The 16,083-nt window shown below is 55.6% G+C and overlaps 2 protein-coding genes across 2 annotated transcripts in view; both read left to right on the forward strand.

Annotated features, from left to right (window-relative positions):
* Positions 1-1,034: 1,034 nt before the first annotated feature.
* On the forward strand, positions 1,035-8,609 carry LOC130028719 (uncharacterized). The gene is made up of 2 exons (XM_056119549.1): positions 1,035-1,288; positions 8,502-8,609. Exon 1 carries the CDS (start codon positions 1,035-1,037, stop codon positions 1,242-1,244), a length of 210 nt encoding a protein of 69 aa, XP_055975524.1. The 3' UTR covers positions 1,245-1,288; positions 8,502-8,609.
* Positions 8,610-15,023: 6,414 nt separating this feature from the next.
* Positions 15,024-16,083, forward strand: part of PCNT (pericentrin) — a 48,252-nt gene continuing 47,192 nt past the window's right edge. The window contains exons 1-2 of the mRNA XM_056119545.1: positions 15,024-15,029; positions 15,244-15,325. The gene's annotated coding sequence lies outside the window, so the exon portion shown is untranslated. The remainder of the gene's footprint in view (positions 15,030-15,243; positions 15,326-16,083) is intronic.

The raw sequence follows: 16,083 nt of genomic DNA on the forward strand, positions 1-16,083 counted from the left end.
GGCTGGAAACCCAGTTCGGAAGCAGGATGTGTCCACTTTTACTGTGTCTGCTTGGGGACAGGGCCCTTTCACACTCAGTTAATGTTGCATGCACTTTTAGAGGCACCAGCTGGGAGTTTTCAGTGACAGCTCCTTCCCGAGGACATGGGTGCACTCCATTGGGGGCATGAGGCGGGGCTTGGGCTGGGGATGGAGGAATTCTGGCTCTCTGTGGTTGGGTGTGGTGGCAGGAGAGTGCCCCAGACACACCTGGATCACAACTACAGTTCACAATAGAGGTGGAACCAGGAACTGGGCTTGTGAGGCAATAGCTGCGCTTCCTCCCTCTCCCGTGTAGATGCTATCCTGGAGTTCTTCAACTTCCAGTGAGTCAGTGCCTGGAGGAGCCTGTAGCATCCCAGGGGGCGAGTGGTGTCCTCCAGGGGCACTGTATTGTTGGGATTCCAGGCCAGAGGTCCAGAAGGCCCTAGGAAGGGCTCTGGTGACCTGGGCTGGGGGCTGTAGGCCTCTTTGGAATGTAGCTTGCCCTGCCTTCCTCTCAGTGAGGCTGTGTACATCCATCCACAGGCACTGCCCAGGCCTGAGGGCACTGTTCCCACACAGCTGATGTCAGCGCATGTACCACAGGAGCCAGGTGTTGGTGGGAGCTGGTGTGTGGACAGGGTCTGAGTCCTTACTTTGAGGCTGTGTCTCTGACACAGTGATGGTCCCTGGTGCTTTGCTGAGCTGTGTCATGAAAACTGGAACATCTGATTCTATAGCGAAGGACGTTGGATCGACCTGGCTTAATTAAGTTTTTGCTATTTCTGTGTCTGGTCTCAGTGTAAAGCTAGCGAGTTCAGGCTCTGGTTTCCTGATTGGGGCAGTGGGGATAACAAGGAGAGGTCGGTTGCTTGTAGGAGCGTTCAGCCATAGACGGCTCCAATGTGCCACTCGCTGTCTGGAGATACATCTTTGAGAAGTGTCTCTGTCTGAGAAGTGCCACGGGCGCCTGAGGACTTCTGTGTCTTGTCTGTGGGTTGACCCTGCAGTCCATGTCCCCCGCCAGTTTGCTGACTCGGTGGCTCTGTTACTTCTTCCTCTCTTACCTTTGCCTTTACTACTTGTCTACGTTCTTGCGCAGCTTGCTCAGTTCCGACAGAGAAAAGCAAAAGGTGACGGTGCGCATCCGAAGAAAACGACGGCGAAGAGGAAGAGCACGGCTGTCTCTGCGCCTGTGCCGGAGGAGGAGGCGAGCGCGGTAGCAGGGGCTGGGGGGCTGCCTGCCCAGAGGCCAGGAGCAGCGCAGGTAGGTGTGCTCTGCCAAGAGCTGCATACAGTCTCTCTGTGCTCGTGCAGAAGTTTTCATCTTCTGTGCGAGGGGGCGGGGCGAGTAACAGTTCTCCGATCGGTGTTGGTCTTGCAGTTTGGTGAAAGGGGGACTTACAGATAAGGCAGGACCAGGGCTGCTTCCGGTGTGAGCTTTTGTGTGACCTTTTCTCCCTAGCGGAGCAGGGGAGGGAGACTTTGAGCTCACGCTCTTTTTTTTTTTTCTTTTTGGGTCACACCCGGCGATGCACAGGGGTCACTCCTGGCTCTGCACTCAGGAATTATCCCTGGCGGTGCTCAGGGGACCATATGCGATGCTGGCAATCGAACCTGGGTCGGCCGCGTGCAAGGCAAACGCCCTATCTGCTGTGCTATCACTCCAGCCCCAAGCTCGCGCTTCTTATGGGGAGGTGCCCTGTCTTCTTCCAAGGCCTGTGAGGGGCAGGTGAGGACTGAGCCTCATCTGTCTTTGCATGTCACCTACCAGGGACCTTGATCTGTGTGATAGGGCAGGTATAGGTTTCATATTGTGCCAGTAGCAGTGTCCTGGACACCTTGGGATCTTGTGTGTCCTGTGCTTGTGTTTTAGCCCTTTGAACTGGCTCTTCTGCCCTATTTTTAGTTTTTATTTAAAAGGAAAAAAAATTGGGGGGCACATCTGGTGATGCTTAGGGGTTACTCCTGGCTTTGTGCTCAGGAATCACTCCTGGCAGTGCAAAGGACCACATGGGATGTCGAGATGGAGCCCCGGTCGGTTGCGTGTAAGCCCTATCGGCTAGACTATTGCCCCAGCCCTTATTTTTACTTTTCAGTAGGAGCCATGCTTGGGAGCTCCTGTCGCCACAACTGAGGTACTGGCTGGGGCAGAAGCAGTGTTACTTGAACCAGGCCTGGTGCTGCTTGTCTTGTCTTCAGCCCTGGAGCTGCCTCAGAGCAGCATTACCACCCTAGTGCTGAGGACATGGTTGGCGTTTTGTCTGGGAATGGGGCGGCTCTGGTCTCCTGTACCCTTTGCTTGTGTTTGGCCTCAGGAAAGGCCTACATATGTGTCATATATATTTTGGAGAGAGACCCCCCCCCCCCCCCCCCCCCCCCCCCCGTTCTCTACCCCCTGCCTCTGAGAGGGTCTGGGTCAGGGATCGGTTTTCACATGGTTCTTGTTTCTTCCACAAGCTCAAGGCAACTGGCCTGCCAGGTTCTTAGAACCTGCTATTGGGTGCCGAAACTCTAGCCCTGATTTATGTCTCAGGGGCCTGTGGAGTGCAGGTGCCTCTTTCCCTCTTTACGTATGTGGCAGCAGAAAGGCTGGACCCTGCTTTGAGCTCTTCTTGCCCTCGCCCTTCTTCCCTCTACCTGCCCTCTGCACTTCCACCTGCCCATGGCTCTCACCTCTCTGCTTCCTTGTCTGTCACTGCTACCTGGAGCCTGGCTCGGCATAGCACTTCTGCCAAAAGCTCAGGCCTCCACTCACCATCCCTTATGGGACTCCCTTCTGAACTCTAGAATCAGGCCATGGCTGTGAGAAGGGCTGTCCGCCACCTTCTTTCCCAGGCAGGAGTGGATGATTTTGGGCATCTTGGCTGGGCCTTGTCTTTCCCTGTTTGCTGTGGGCCTTCTCTAGTGTGGTCTGGTGTGATCCCAGCCTCACTGGGCCTCTGTCAGCAGGATGAGATGCATGCAGTGTGGTGGACCTGGAGTCCCCTCCCTGGCAATGGGAAAACCCCTGGTGTCACGGCAGTGCTCCAGTCTCTGCCGTGCATGAGACTCTGCATTCCCAAGGTAGTGTGGCTGGGCAGCTGGTTGGGGGGAGTACGGGTGCTGTCACACAGGCCAGGAGTTTCCATTTCAGTTTGACATGTTTCAGCGCCCAACAGCAAAGACACACTTGCCTACCCTTTACCCCGTTATACCTGTGCACATTGTGAGTTCAGTTGGGAAAGGAAAACGCTTCCATATGTTATGAAACAACTGAGGGCTGGGAAGGAGCTCAAAGGGCTGAGCTGTGCAGGTTGTGGGGCAGATGACCACCACACCATGTGGTCCTGAGCACTGATGGGAGTGATTCCTTAGCTCCGCTGGGTGTGGCCCCCAAACAGAAACAAAAGAGTAAGTTGTAGAAAGCAGCATAGATTGCATTTTAAGAAGTAATAAGGCGGGACTGGCACAGCCGGGAGGGCATTTGCTTTGCATGCTGTTGACCTGGGTTTGATTTCCAGTATCCCACATGGTCCCCCGAGCACTGCCAGGAGTGCAGAGCCAGGAGTAACCCCTGTGCATCGCCAAAAAGCAAAAAAAAAAAAAAAACAAAAAAAAGTAATGAGGCATGTTTGTAAACAAACAACTCTAAGCAGTGATTTTTAGGTTTTGGGTGAAGATGGGTACAGAGCTCTTGTTGATAAGCTGTCAGGGTTTAGCACCCCTCCCTCACTCCTTATTCACAAGTGCTTGGAGGACTTTGTTTTTTTTTTTTTTTTTTTTTTATGTAGGAATACTGCACTGCTATTTATTCAGTCACTGATTAGCTGATTGAATTGTGCACGAACTCCATCTTACTTTTTTTTTTCCATTTTTTATAATTTTATTTATTGAATCACCGTGAGAGCAGTTACGAAGCTTTTGGGTCTAAGTCTTGATCATACACCGTACAGTGAAACACCCATACCTTCACCGGTGCCCATTCTCCACCACCAAAAACCCCAGTATACCCCCATCCCACACTCTCCCCCTTCCTGGGGGGCAGATGATTTCCACATTACTCTCTCTCTCTACTTTGATCACATTCAATATTTCGACACCCACCATTATTATTTGAGATTTTACCCCAACACTCAGATCTGCTGAAAAGGCAACAGTAGACAATTTGTGTCCTATTGCTGGTTATGAATAACATATGATGTCGCATGGCTGCAGTAGGGCCATGTGATTTTGAAATTCTGAAATTTTAAAACGTAAATCTGGAGGGATTTCTGCCAAAAGCCCTTGGGTTTCGAGATTTGCGCCTGAGTTTCTGGGATCCTGGCCGTTGAGCAGCTTGATCAGGAGCCAGAGAGGCTGTTCGTGGGCAATGACTTGGGGTCTTGTTGGGATGGGGAGACCAGGACCGGCTCCACCCCCATCCCGTGAGGCCCAACAAACAAGTTCCGTTACTGTGGGCCCAGACCTGACTGTCCAATGGCCTCTGGAGGATGATGGCCACTGAGCCGTCAAGGGGGAGCAGGTGGAGGGACAACACCCTTTCCCCCCTGGGGTGGCCCGGCGACAGTAACCTACTGCAGGGTCTGGATGAATTTCTGCCAAAAGCCGCTGGGTTTCGAGATTTGTTTCTTTGTCTCTGGGATCATGGCTGTTAAGCAGCTTGATCAGGAGCCAGAGAGGGCATTCGTGGGCGATGACTTGGGGTCTCGTTGGGGTGGGGAGGACAGGACCGTCTCCACCCTCATCCCGTGAGGCCCTGCATGTCTCGTCACTGGGGGCCTAAACCTGACTGTCCAGTGGCCTCTGAAGGATGGCGGCCACTGGGCCGCCACGGGGAAACAGGCCAAGGCACAAAACCTATTCCCACCTGGGGTGGCCCAGCACCGGTAACTGACTGCAGGGACTGGACGCATTTCTACGTAAAGCCGCTGGATTCCGAGATTCATTTCTGAGTCTCTGGGATCATGGCCATTAAGCAGTTCAATCAGGAACCAGAGAGGCCTTGCCTTCAATTATATAGCTGAGCCGGAGGTGGTTTGTGGGTGTGTTTCCCACATACCTAACTTTTGGCCGTTTACTTCCTTGGTAAACTTTGCCCCAAGTTTTTTGGGTCTGGCCAAAGGCACAGCAGCAATTTGGGGGTATCTGGAAGTCTGAAGGCGCCATGAGGCTGCTGATGCACTCGCCTCACAGGTACAGATTGACCTGCTGGCGGCACCATACCCCCAATGCCTGGAGGACTTTGGACTGGAACCGGAACCAGAACTAAGGTAGCTGTTGTCTCTTATCTGGCAGGCAATTACCTCCATGATAGAACATGAAGGGGATGTCTTTTGTGTAGAAGAACCTTCCAAAAATTGTGTGAGTTTGAGTTTGAGAAGAGTCACCTTCCCAGAGTCCTGGAGGATGGGTCTCAGCAGAGCTACCTGCTGTGGGACGTGGTTCCAGACTCTCTAGCCTGGGCTTGTCAGGTTGTTCCTTACACTCCTCTGGAATCTTTGGGTTTTGCATAGAGTGTGGAAGTAAGGTGGCAGCAATACTTTACTGGAATGACTTTGTCCAGGGATTTTAACAGACTTTGTAGCCAGTAAACTGGCAGAGAAGGGGAGCCAAGGAGACACTGCTGCAAAGTGTGCACAGTGCAGAGGCCCAGCTGAGCGAAGCCTTGCCTTCAGGTGCCAGGCATGCCTGTTGGGCAATACTGGCAGTATGTGCCCCAGCTTTCCCTGGGCTCCTAGCACTTCATCCTGGCGATCGTGCGTCTGCTTCTCTGGTGAATCTTCCTGGCTTGCTCATTAGTCTGAAGCAGGCCACAGAGCTGGTCTGTGCTCAGGAGGGAGTGGAGGACTGTTGCGTGTCCCCTCAGGCCACCCAGGCACCGCGACTGGCACCAGGAGAGGACATAGACTTGCCTCCCCACTTGTATCTTGCACGCTCAGATCTGGGGGATCCTGTGATGCTGGCTGGACGGGATCCGTCTCACCTTTTTCAGGAAATAGTGGCCCTTTTGTTGTCCTCCAAGGGCCTCAAGAGAGTCAGCATTCGGGGTCATCAGTCCTCTGCGTGTGGGTTATGCAGCTGCCTTGGGGATAGCCCTGTCCTTCCAGAAGGATGCAGGTGGGAGAGGGCCACTGGTGTTGCTGATGGTCATCATCAGCTCGACTCACAGCAGATGAGGATCTTTCCCACTTTCTGGGTCAGAAGCAGCACTGGAGGATGCTCATTTGGAAACTTTATTTTTGGGTTTTGGGTCATACCCAGTGGGGCTCAGGGGCTGCTCCAGGCCCTGTGTTAAGGGAGCCACAGGGTATTGGGGATGGAACCTGGGCCAAGCATGGGGGATCCAGCACAACGCCCCACAGGTGGTGGTGGCCCTGGCTTTCTGCACGCCCGAGCCTGTGCTCAGTCTGTTGTCACCTCCCGGACCCCCATCGGGTCTCAGATGAGTCACAGAAAGAAGTTGGAGCTGGTACAGTGGCCTAAGCCCAGGGGCAGCTGTCTCTTGCAGGTCCTGTGCTAGCTCGTTCCCTGGGGAGCGTGTGGTGCAAGGCATGCCTGGATACCTGCGGGGTGTGTGTGCGTGCAGGGGGTAGGCAGAGGCCTGGTGGCGGCTTCACATTGGCCCCACCCAGCTGGAGGACTCGACACCTTCTGCAGGTCCCTGCCCCCTAGGATTTCCGACTGCACTGCGGCCATCAGTGGGCCTCCTCCTTCCAGGTCTGTGCTGTCAGCCCCATGATCTGGGCAGCCGTGGGGACTGGAAAAGACGGGACTTGTGTCCCAGCATCACACCCTGGCTCTGGACTATTATGCTAGAAGCTGGACCTGTGCATCCAGGGTCATACCCGCTGTGCCACTGAGCTGGAGTGGGGCCTGCATCTACAGGACCAGCCTCCCTGCCCTCCCGGCCATCGTGCTCGACCCCCTTGTGAGCACTGGTATCCCCTTGCCAGGCTCCTTTATGCCTTTTGCTCAAGCAACCTTTAGTGAAAGCTGCAGGTCGGACTTGAGTTTCCTGTTGCTCTGTGTCTCCCTGAGCAAGACTGGGTATGTCTGGGCTTGTCCAGGTGACCTGGTACTGCCTGCCCGCTAGGGGCCAATTCAGGCTAGCGTCAGTTCTTGTGAACCACAGGCTCTGTGGGTCTGTGGGTCTACTCCTTGTACATTCTCACGTTGTTTGTGCCCTGACTCCGACCTCTCCCTGAGGTGGGAGTGTGGAGACAGCCTCGTACGCTGCCCTCTGGCTAGACAGGGCTGGATGGGGTGCTGAAGTCATGTGAGATGGGGACTGAATCTCTCTGTGCAGGATGTGGCTCAGGCCCTCCAGCTCCCGGAGCTTGCAAGGGGATCTGTCCGGTGGGCTCCTGTCACCCCTCCTGGGGCAGCCTGCAGCCTCTCTCCACAGGACTGTCCTGTCACCCTCCTGGACAGCCTCTCCTTGGCTGTCACCTCACTGAGAACTGAAGCTTGTTCAGGGATCTTATTTATTGTCTTCATAAAGATGTGATTCACACAATGTAAAATTTAATTATTTCTATTAGTAGGGCTGGAGCGATAGCACAGCGAGTAGTGCGTTGGCCTTGCATGCGGCCCACGTGGCTGACATGAGTTCGATTCCTCTGCCCCTCTCGGAAAGCCTGGCAAGCTACCGAGGGTATCAGGCCCGCACAGCAAAGCCTGGCAAGTTCCCTGTGACGTATTCGATATGCCTAACACAGTAACAAGTCTCACGATGAAGACATTTCTGGGCCTGCTTGAGCAAATCGATGAACAACGGGAGGACAGAGTTATTTCTATCAGTAACTTTAAAAATTACTGTACTTTGGGGCCAGAGCAGTAGCAGCCTTGCATGTGGCTGACATGGGTTTGGTTCCTGGCACCCAGTGTGTGTGGTCCCTTGAGCACCATCAGAAGGAATCCCTGAGAGCTGCTGGGAGTAGCCCAAAAGTGAAAAAAAAAAAGTTTAATTTTGGACCACTCACAGTGCTCAAACACTGGGGGGCCACATAACCTTGGGGTGTTAAGCCTTGATTCAATGTGGGGACTTAGCAGGACAGGGCTCCTGATACCAGCCTCTGGTGTCACATTTGGGGTCGTGGGGTTCCAGGTCGGGGTGTGGGCGTGCAGGGCCTGGACCTGCCTGCAGGTCTGTCTCCTGACCACAAGGCTACCAGGATTGGTCCGTGTGCTGCACTGTGTGGCCTACACTTGGTTCCTGCCCCCTACAGGGAGCCCTGGCTCCATTCGGGGGCCCTCAGACCTCCTTGTCCCAGTGCAGTCCCCTGTCTGTGGATCTGCTGGTCTCACACCTCAGAGCTCTCTTCCTCTCAGCTGGAGTTGCCACAGCTACAGTTCTGGCTGCTTCTCTGCAGGCCCTTGGGACTCAGTGGCTCCTCCTGCAAGGTGGATATGAGAATGACTGGCCCCGGAGTGGTGGCCCGTGGTGGTGCCTGTCAGCCCACAGGCACCCTCCACGTCTCTTGTGCTTCCCTCCTCAGGAGCTTGACCAGGAAGAGGAGCTTGAGGCCACACTGCCGAGGGGCAGAGGAGAAGATGAGGGTGGCGAGCAGGAGGAGCTGGTGGGCTCGGAGCTGCTGCAGACCCAGGTGACCCCATGTTCAGGCCTGAGTGGGCTCAGAGCATGGTTCCCATGCACCTGCCATCACCTCTGGATGAAGGGACTTTAGGAGGGGAACACATGATCAGTAGGCGAAAGGATGTGGCAGCGACTGCTGTCTGCTGTGTGGGAAGGCAGGTGGATGGATAGATGTGGCCAAGCAGTGGCCACTCTGCCAGCACTGGACGCCTAGAGCCTGGACACCCCTTGTCCCTGGGGTCAGAGATCAGAGGCACCAACCCTCTTGTCTCAGCTGTCCGTCTCAGAGCAATCGAATCAGGGAGCACAGAACCCTTGTGATGGGGTGGGAGTATTCTTGCTGTTACAGCTGCATCTTCCCCAGAGGCAGCTGCCACTTGGGGGCTGGGTCTTGGTTCTTGGAGCGGGAGGGGCTTTGGAGTGGAGCCAGGGGGCCTTGTGGGGTAGGAGGGCCTGGAGCTGCACTTGAGGCTTCTGGAGAGCAGGTGGAGAGGGGCCCTGGGGCAGGGGGCAGCACCACTGGGACAGTCTGTGCCCTCCCGCTCTGCGGCTGTGCCCAGGAGAGTTGCCCAGAAACCCTGTCTCTGCAGCCGCCACCTGCCCTGGAGCTCGAGGCCCTGCGCCTAAGCCTGAATAATATGCACACGGCACAGCTGGAGCTGACGCAGGCCAACCTGCAACGGGAGAAGGAGACAGCGCTGGTGGAGCTGCGTGACATGCTGAATGGGCGGCACGCCCAGGAGCTGGCTCTGGCACAGAGCCGGCAGCAGCTGGAGCTCGAGCAGGCCCGTGAGCAGCACGCACGGGAGCGGGAGGAGCTGGCTCTGCGCTGCGGCCAGGAGACAGGTACTGCCGCCTGCTGTCCCGCTCTACCTCTCTGCAGAGGCCTTGAGTTCCGTGCTGCAAGTTTTTGTCCTGTCCTTTCTGGCTGTGCTGGAAATTGGACCCAGGGCCTCCTACTTGCAAGGCAGTTGCCTGTTCGCATCCTCAGTGGGAGTGGCTCCCGAGCACACACACAGCACGGCAGCCTTTGCAGCAGCCACTCTCCCAGCTGAGGGGCACCCTGTGCTCTCGGCCTCTCTGCTGGGCCCTGTCTTTTGTCGCCCAGGGGAGCCAGGCTGATTCCTGTGGGTTTCCCTGTGCGCCCTCCAGACTCATGCAACATTGCCTTTACTCTTGATTGAGGTTTTGTGGTTTACAATGCTTTAATGGTAGTTTTGTGCATGCATCATTTCTGCACACATCTACCTCCAAGTACCCACTTCCCTCTACCCCTAAGGTCCCAAATCTACTGTTCCCCTCTCCCCCTCCAGCCCTCACTTTAAATCTGTGGACTGTCTCTCCAGTTTTGCTGCCTTTGACCCTGTGCTGCTCTCTTAACTGTCTGTCCTTGAATTTCTTGTACAAGAGAGATCATTCTGTGTCCCCTTCCTTCTGACTGACATCACTCAGCCTGATACCCTCTGGTTCCATCTACATAGAAGCAAATTGCATGATTTTGTCCTTTCCTAGAGCTGCATAGTATTCTTTTGTGCCTATATGTTACAACTTCTGGATCCTTCATCCCACTGGTGCTCATGCATCCACAGTTGGGCGTTCTGGTTGTTTCCATATCTACTGTACCGAGTGTGGCAGTGAACGTAGGGGTGTGTATATCTTTTCAAATCAATGTTTTTGATTTTTGGGGATAGATACCAAGAAGCAGCATTGCTGTGTTGTATGGAATTCTAGACTCATGTTTTTGAGAGAGCTCCATATTATTTTCCATAGAGGGTGAACCAGACCACCTTCCCACTAACAGTGGATGAGGGTTTCTTTCTCACCACAATCCTGCCAACACCGGCTGGTGAAGAAGTTTTTGTGTGCTGCTTCCCCCTGTGGTTCTTGCTTCATAAAACATGCAACATGGCTGTTTTTTTTCTCCCTGCACCCTGGAAGTGAGACCAAGAGGTCCACCGCAGGACTGTCGCCCAGCGTGGTGCTGAGAGGGACTGGGCTACTGTGGGCAGATGGGGTGCTGCTGGTGGGCACTCTCCGACCCTTTGCTCCATCTGTCCTCATGCTTATGTCCCTGGTGCAGCCTGGATCGCGCCCCCATCCTCCAAGCCTCCTTGTTCTTTCCCATGCCTCCTCCTGGCTTGCCTGTGTCCAGACCTTTGGGGACAGCACTTCTCAACCCATGTCTAGCTAGTCCCTCCTTCCTCTTAGGGCGCTGCGCTCTCCTAGATTGGTAGGACTGGTGTGGGGCCTCCAGGCCAGGCTCAGGTGACCAGAGGTGTGTGAGTGCTTATTGCCTGGAGTCAGGACTTCCTGCATGTCTTCACTGTCACTCAGCTGGACGCCTTGGTACCCTTACTCTAAGCACTCATTCATTCCTGCCCTCCTGGTTGTGCCCTGTGGTTCCTTCTCGCTGCATATCCAGCTGTGGGGCAGTCTGAGATTCAGCACTCTAAGCTTCCTATTTCTCTGTTGCAGCGGAGCTGAAGAAGCAGCTACAGTCAGAAATGGAGAGAAATGCGAAGATGATAGAGGTAGGTGAGATGGTTTATAGTGCCTTCGTCTTGTTTCAGTGAATCCAATCCAGGCTGGGGTTAGGGACAAGTACCATGACCAGGACTCTATGTCCCCTGCCTTGGCTCTCCCACTCTTTTGACCCTTTCTGTGGAGCCAGCACAGTTGGGAGGGTCTGTGTGTGGGAGGGTCTGTGTGTTGGGAGGGATGGGTGACTTAGATGGCTTGCATGATGGGCACATGGGTGACAGAGGTGGGCTGTATGATGTGAGCACAAAAGTGGCATGAGTAGTGGGTGTGACAGCACACAGGTGACACAGGCAGGTGTGACGGACTCGGGTGACATTTTTAAGGTGTGATGTGGGTGTGTGGGTAATGGGTGGGTGTGACAGGCTCAGGGTTGCGTTTGGAGTGGGTGTAACATGGGCACATGGGTATCATTAGGGAGGGGTGTGACAGGGTACACTAGGGTCTCTGCTGCCTCCTGTGCCTTCGTGGCACGATTGCTCGTTCCTGTTCCTCCCGTGGTCAGTAGCAGAACTGTCGGTGCACACAGGCCTTCCCTGGGCCCACTTTGGTCTGTGTGGGGCAAGCAGGCTGTTGACAGTTTCCATGGTTGATCAGTAATTGCCACAGCCTGATTTTTCCTTCTTTCTCCAGATCCTGAAGCAAGACTGGGAGTCTCAGAGGGAGCTATGCTTAGCAAACCTACGGGAAGAGTTGTCTGTAAAGCACCAGTCAGAATTGGAGGATTTACAAGAACAGTTCAGAAAAGAATTGGCAGACCAGAAAGTGGAGTTGGAGAAGATCTTTCAGGCCAAAACCCAGGCTGAGTGTGAGTCTCTCTTAAGAGCAGTCGGTTGTTTTCTGGGGTACGCGGCAGGGTTGGTCCATGATTTGTTTTGCTCATAGCTTCAGTGGCTTCCTGGCTCTGACCTTTGCCGTTGAGGGGTGGTCATCCTTGAGGCTCCCTCCTTGGTCATGACTGCGCAAGGTGCCGAGATCCCTGAAGCCTTTCATGAGATGGGGCTTGTATTTTTTTTGATTTGTTTGTTTTTGGGCTATACCCAGCTGTGCTCAGGGATTACTCCTGGAAGGGAATCAGCACCAAATGGGATACCTGGAATCGAACCTGGGTTGGTTTTGTGTAAGCAAGTTCCCTACCCACTGTACTATCTCTCGGGCCCCATCACAAGATGGTCGTGGCACCTTGTGTGGATAAATGGCACCAGAGCCACATGGCGCTTACGTGCCGGCTCTCCTGTGTGCTTCTCTGGGGGTCCTCGGCTCCTTCCCAGTTCAGTCCTAGTGACTCTGGTCTGGCCGTGTGGTCCCCTCCTCATCTGGGGAGGTGGGGTGTCTGTGATCCCACCCTCTGGATATAAGTGGGAATTAGTTTCTTGGGGCTCGTGGGAAGGAGACAGGCCTATAAGAACTCAGACATCCCTGCTTCGTGGTTCAGCTGCCTGAGGCTCAGCAAGTGCCGAAAAAGGGCTAGAGGGAGGCCTGATGGGCTCTCTGTCCCCCACAGGTGCCCTGCAGACCCTGGAGGCCCAGCACGAAGAGGCTGTGCGCCAACTTCGGGAGGACCTGCAGGCTGAGCGCTGCCAGTGTCTGGAAGGTCTGGAGTTGAAGTTCAGGGAACAGGAGCAAGAGAAGCAGCGGGAGGTGAGTTTGGGTTTACAGATGGGGCAGGTCTGTGGGCCTTATAGGGGGGCAGGTTTGTGAAAACTCATAGGGGGCAGGTCTGTGAGAGTTCACAGGGGGCAAATCTGTGGGGCTGACAGGGGGCAGGTCTGTGAGAGCTCACAGAGGGCAAGTCTGTGAGTGTTCATGGAGGGGCACCAGCTCGGTTGAGAGTTCATAGGGGTCGGGGAGGAGGCAGGTCTGTGAGAGTTAAGGGGGGGGGGCAGATCTGTGAGAGTTCACGGGGTGGAGGGGGCAGGTCTGTGAGATTCACTGGGGGTAGGTCTGTGAGAGCTCACTGGGGGCAGATCTCTGAGACTCATAGGGGTACAAGTCTGGAACACACTGGGGCCAGGTCTGTGAGATGCTCACAGGGAGCAGGTCTGTGAGAGCTCATTGGGGGCAGGTCTTTTGGGCTCACACTGTACCTCTGAGCAGCTCACTTACCCCTGATGTGGATCGTGGTTATCTGGCACCATCTATCGCAGATTCAGATAGACTCCACCTGCCCCTCCTTCTGCACTCCCCCCCGCCCCCCGCCAGAACCATCCTGGGCAAGGCCCCCACTCTCAACTCGTCCCTCAGGTGGATTCTCTTCCAGATCAACCTTCACTGCCTAGCAGGGTTATGGGTTGGGGTGTCTACAGGAGTGACCCAGGGGTTGGTGGGTATCTTTGAGGGAAGAGGGGGTTATTCCCAGGGCTGTGTGGTGGTGATTGGGCTGGACTGAAAGTCAGGAGTCAATGGGCTTTGTCTGCAGGTGACCTGGTCACCATGCTCACTACGGAGATGAGGGCCTCCGTGGGCTTTCTGACAGCATGTCTGCCTCCTGGAGTGGGTGAGGCATTGTAGATACAAGTTCCAGCCAGAACACAAAAGGAGTGTCTCTGACACTTACTCTGGGGCCACCACCAGCTGTGTCTGTGGTTCCTTGCTGTGGGGGAATGGGGACCCTCTTGGCACCCAAAAGGGAAGGGTGGGCTTGAGCCTGTGGTGGCTCCTGTTCGGGTGTGGGTGTGGGGGCTGCAGGCCCCGTCCTCCCACCACAGGCACTCAGGAGGACCTTCACTTGCAGCTGGAGGACCTGCGGGCATCCTACGAGGAGCTGAAGGCCCAGTCCCAGGAGGAAATCAGGCGCCTTTGGGCCCAGCTGGAGCCAGCAGGACCCAGCAGACAGGACCCCAGTGGTGAGGCACTTCACCTTCAGGTGGACCCTCTGTAGAACCTTCTGCTTGAGCTGCACAGTCGGGCTCTGCAGACCCCTGAGGATTGAGTTTGGATCTTGGAGAAGCTTCTGGAGAGAGCCTGGCTCTTGCACACAGCACTGCCCCTCCCCATGGGAGGGAGCTCATCTGCCTCGTTGTGGGGTTCTCAGGGGCACGGAGGCCATCTGAGGTCTCTCTAGTCCCCGTGGGTCCCTACAATCCGGTGGGTTCCTCCTGCCCCTGTGAGCCTGTCCAGTCCCCATAGGCTTGTTCTCAATAGAAACAAAACACCAAAGAAGTACAGATTTGGTGGGTAGAAGCATACTGCATATGATCACTAGCGTCTCGCATGGGGGGACGCCTGAGCCATGGGGCTCTTCTCCCCAGTTGCTGATATTCCCACTGAACTGAGGCTGGTGGAGTGGAGACCTGAGGGCCTCGTCCTTCATTTCCTGCTGGCTGCCCCTAGCCGCTTGCAGCTCCTGGAGATGGCCCTACATGTGCTTTGCAGCCTCTTTTCTGCAGCGTTAGTTCTCTAGAGCTGCTCCCACGTCTGGTCTCCCTGCAGCCTCAGAGGCCTTACTTGGAGGGAGCATGAGAGGGTGGCTGGCTGCCTGGTGCACTCCCGCAGGCCTCGAGCTCTCCTGCTTCTCTGTGCTTCCTTCTGTCCATGGCAGAACTGGAGGAGCCGCTCCAGGCACAAGCGCCTTGTGTGGAGGACCTGGAAGGCCTGAAGCGGGACTTTGTCCAGCGCCAGCAACAGGAGAAAGCCGAACACGAGTCAGAGCTGGAGCAGCTGCGGCTTTATTTTGAGCAGAGGCTGAGGGAGGCTGAGAAGAGCTATCAGGAGGACCTGACACTACTGCAGCAGCGGCTTCAGGAGGGGACGGCTCACTCGCTTCTGGACACGGGGTAATGGGCAGCCCCTTCTCTTGGGAGATGGCCCACCTGCTCCCGAACATGGGGTAATGTGTAGCCCCTTCTCAGGAGGGAATGGCCCACTCGCTCCCTGAGGGCCTGGACACAGGGTAATGGCCAGCTCCTTCTGAGGTAGTCTCGCTCCACTCTCCTCCAAGCCTGGCTCTACACCAGAACCCAGTGACAGGCTTTTGTGTTGGGTACACATTCTGTGTGGGAGCAGGACTGACTGACCTGGCCTAGGCTGTGGAGTGGGCAAGGTGCCCGTCCCGACATGGGCAAGGACAGTGCCCTCCCTCTAGCTCTCCTCTCTTTTCCTTGAAGCCCGGCCAGCACGTTTGGAGAGGCTCCTGAGGGAGAACGCAGTGGGCATCCCAGCAGCCTCTTGCAGCCGGAGCCACATGAGGTGAGACTGTGCTCCCCCAGGTGGACTCCTCTCTCTTGCTTTCCCTATTCTCACGGGAAACCTCTCCTGCCACACTTTCCCGAGCTGCTCTGGACATAGCAGGCCTGAAAGGCCCTGCTTGGGCTCCAGTGTCCCGCCCCTAGGCAGACTCCTGCTTGCTTCCAGGGCCACGGCCTGGGCCCCTGGTGAGGGCTGGAGTCCAGATCCGGGTCCTGTGTTCTCATCAGTCCTGTGTTTGTCTCATGGATAGCACGAGGACTTGGGTCCTGCTCCCCAAGGCTGACTGGAGTGGGTGGGGAGGGACCCGAACTGGCTACGGGCCTGTGTGTGCTGGGACCTGGTCACCCTGGTCACTTTGGACCTTAGCCATACTGTGCCGGGGGCACCTTGGGCTGTGTCACATCCTCAGCCTCGCTCTGACCAGTGGCCCTCAACCCTGAAAAAAGATCAGAGGTGCTCTGGGGCCTTTTATCAGTTTTGGTTTGGTGCCCTGCCCAGCGGCGCGGGAATGTGGGCCCTGCAGAGGAACCTGTGCTCAGCCCAGGAGGCTCCTCAGCCCTCCTCGGTGTCCCTTCTTGGTTAGTGAGGGAAATGGGTTTGTTGGTTGTCCTTTCTTAGAGACAGGAAGTGGTGGGGAGTCCCAGAGTTCATCCCTTTGTTGCTCTTCCCTGATCCCTGGGGGAACCTTGCTGGGACACTTTCATCTCCTGTGGCTGGTTGGGGAGGGTGGCTTTGCAGGGAGCAGGGCAGCATCTGTG

The sequence above is a fragment of the Sorex fumeus genome, unplaced genomic scaffold, assembly GCF_029834395.1.
Source record: "Sorex fumeus unplaced genomic scaffold, SorFum_2.1 ptg000041l, whole genome shotgun sequence".
NCBI classification, from domain to species: Eukaryota; Metazoa; Chordata; class Mammalia; order Eulipotyphla; family Soricidae; genus Sorex; species Sorex fumeus.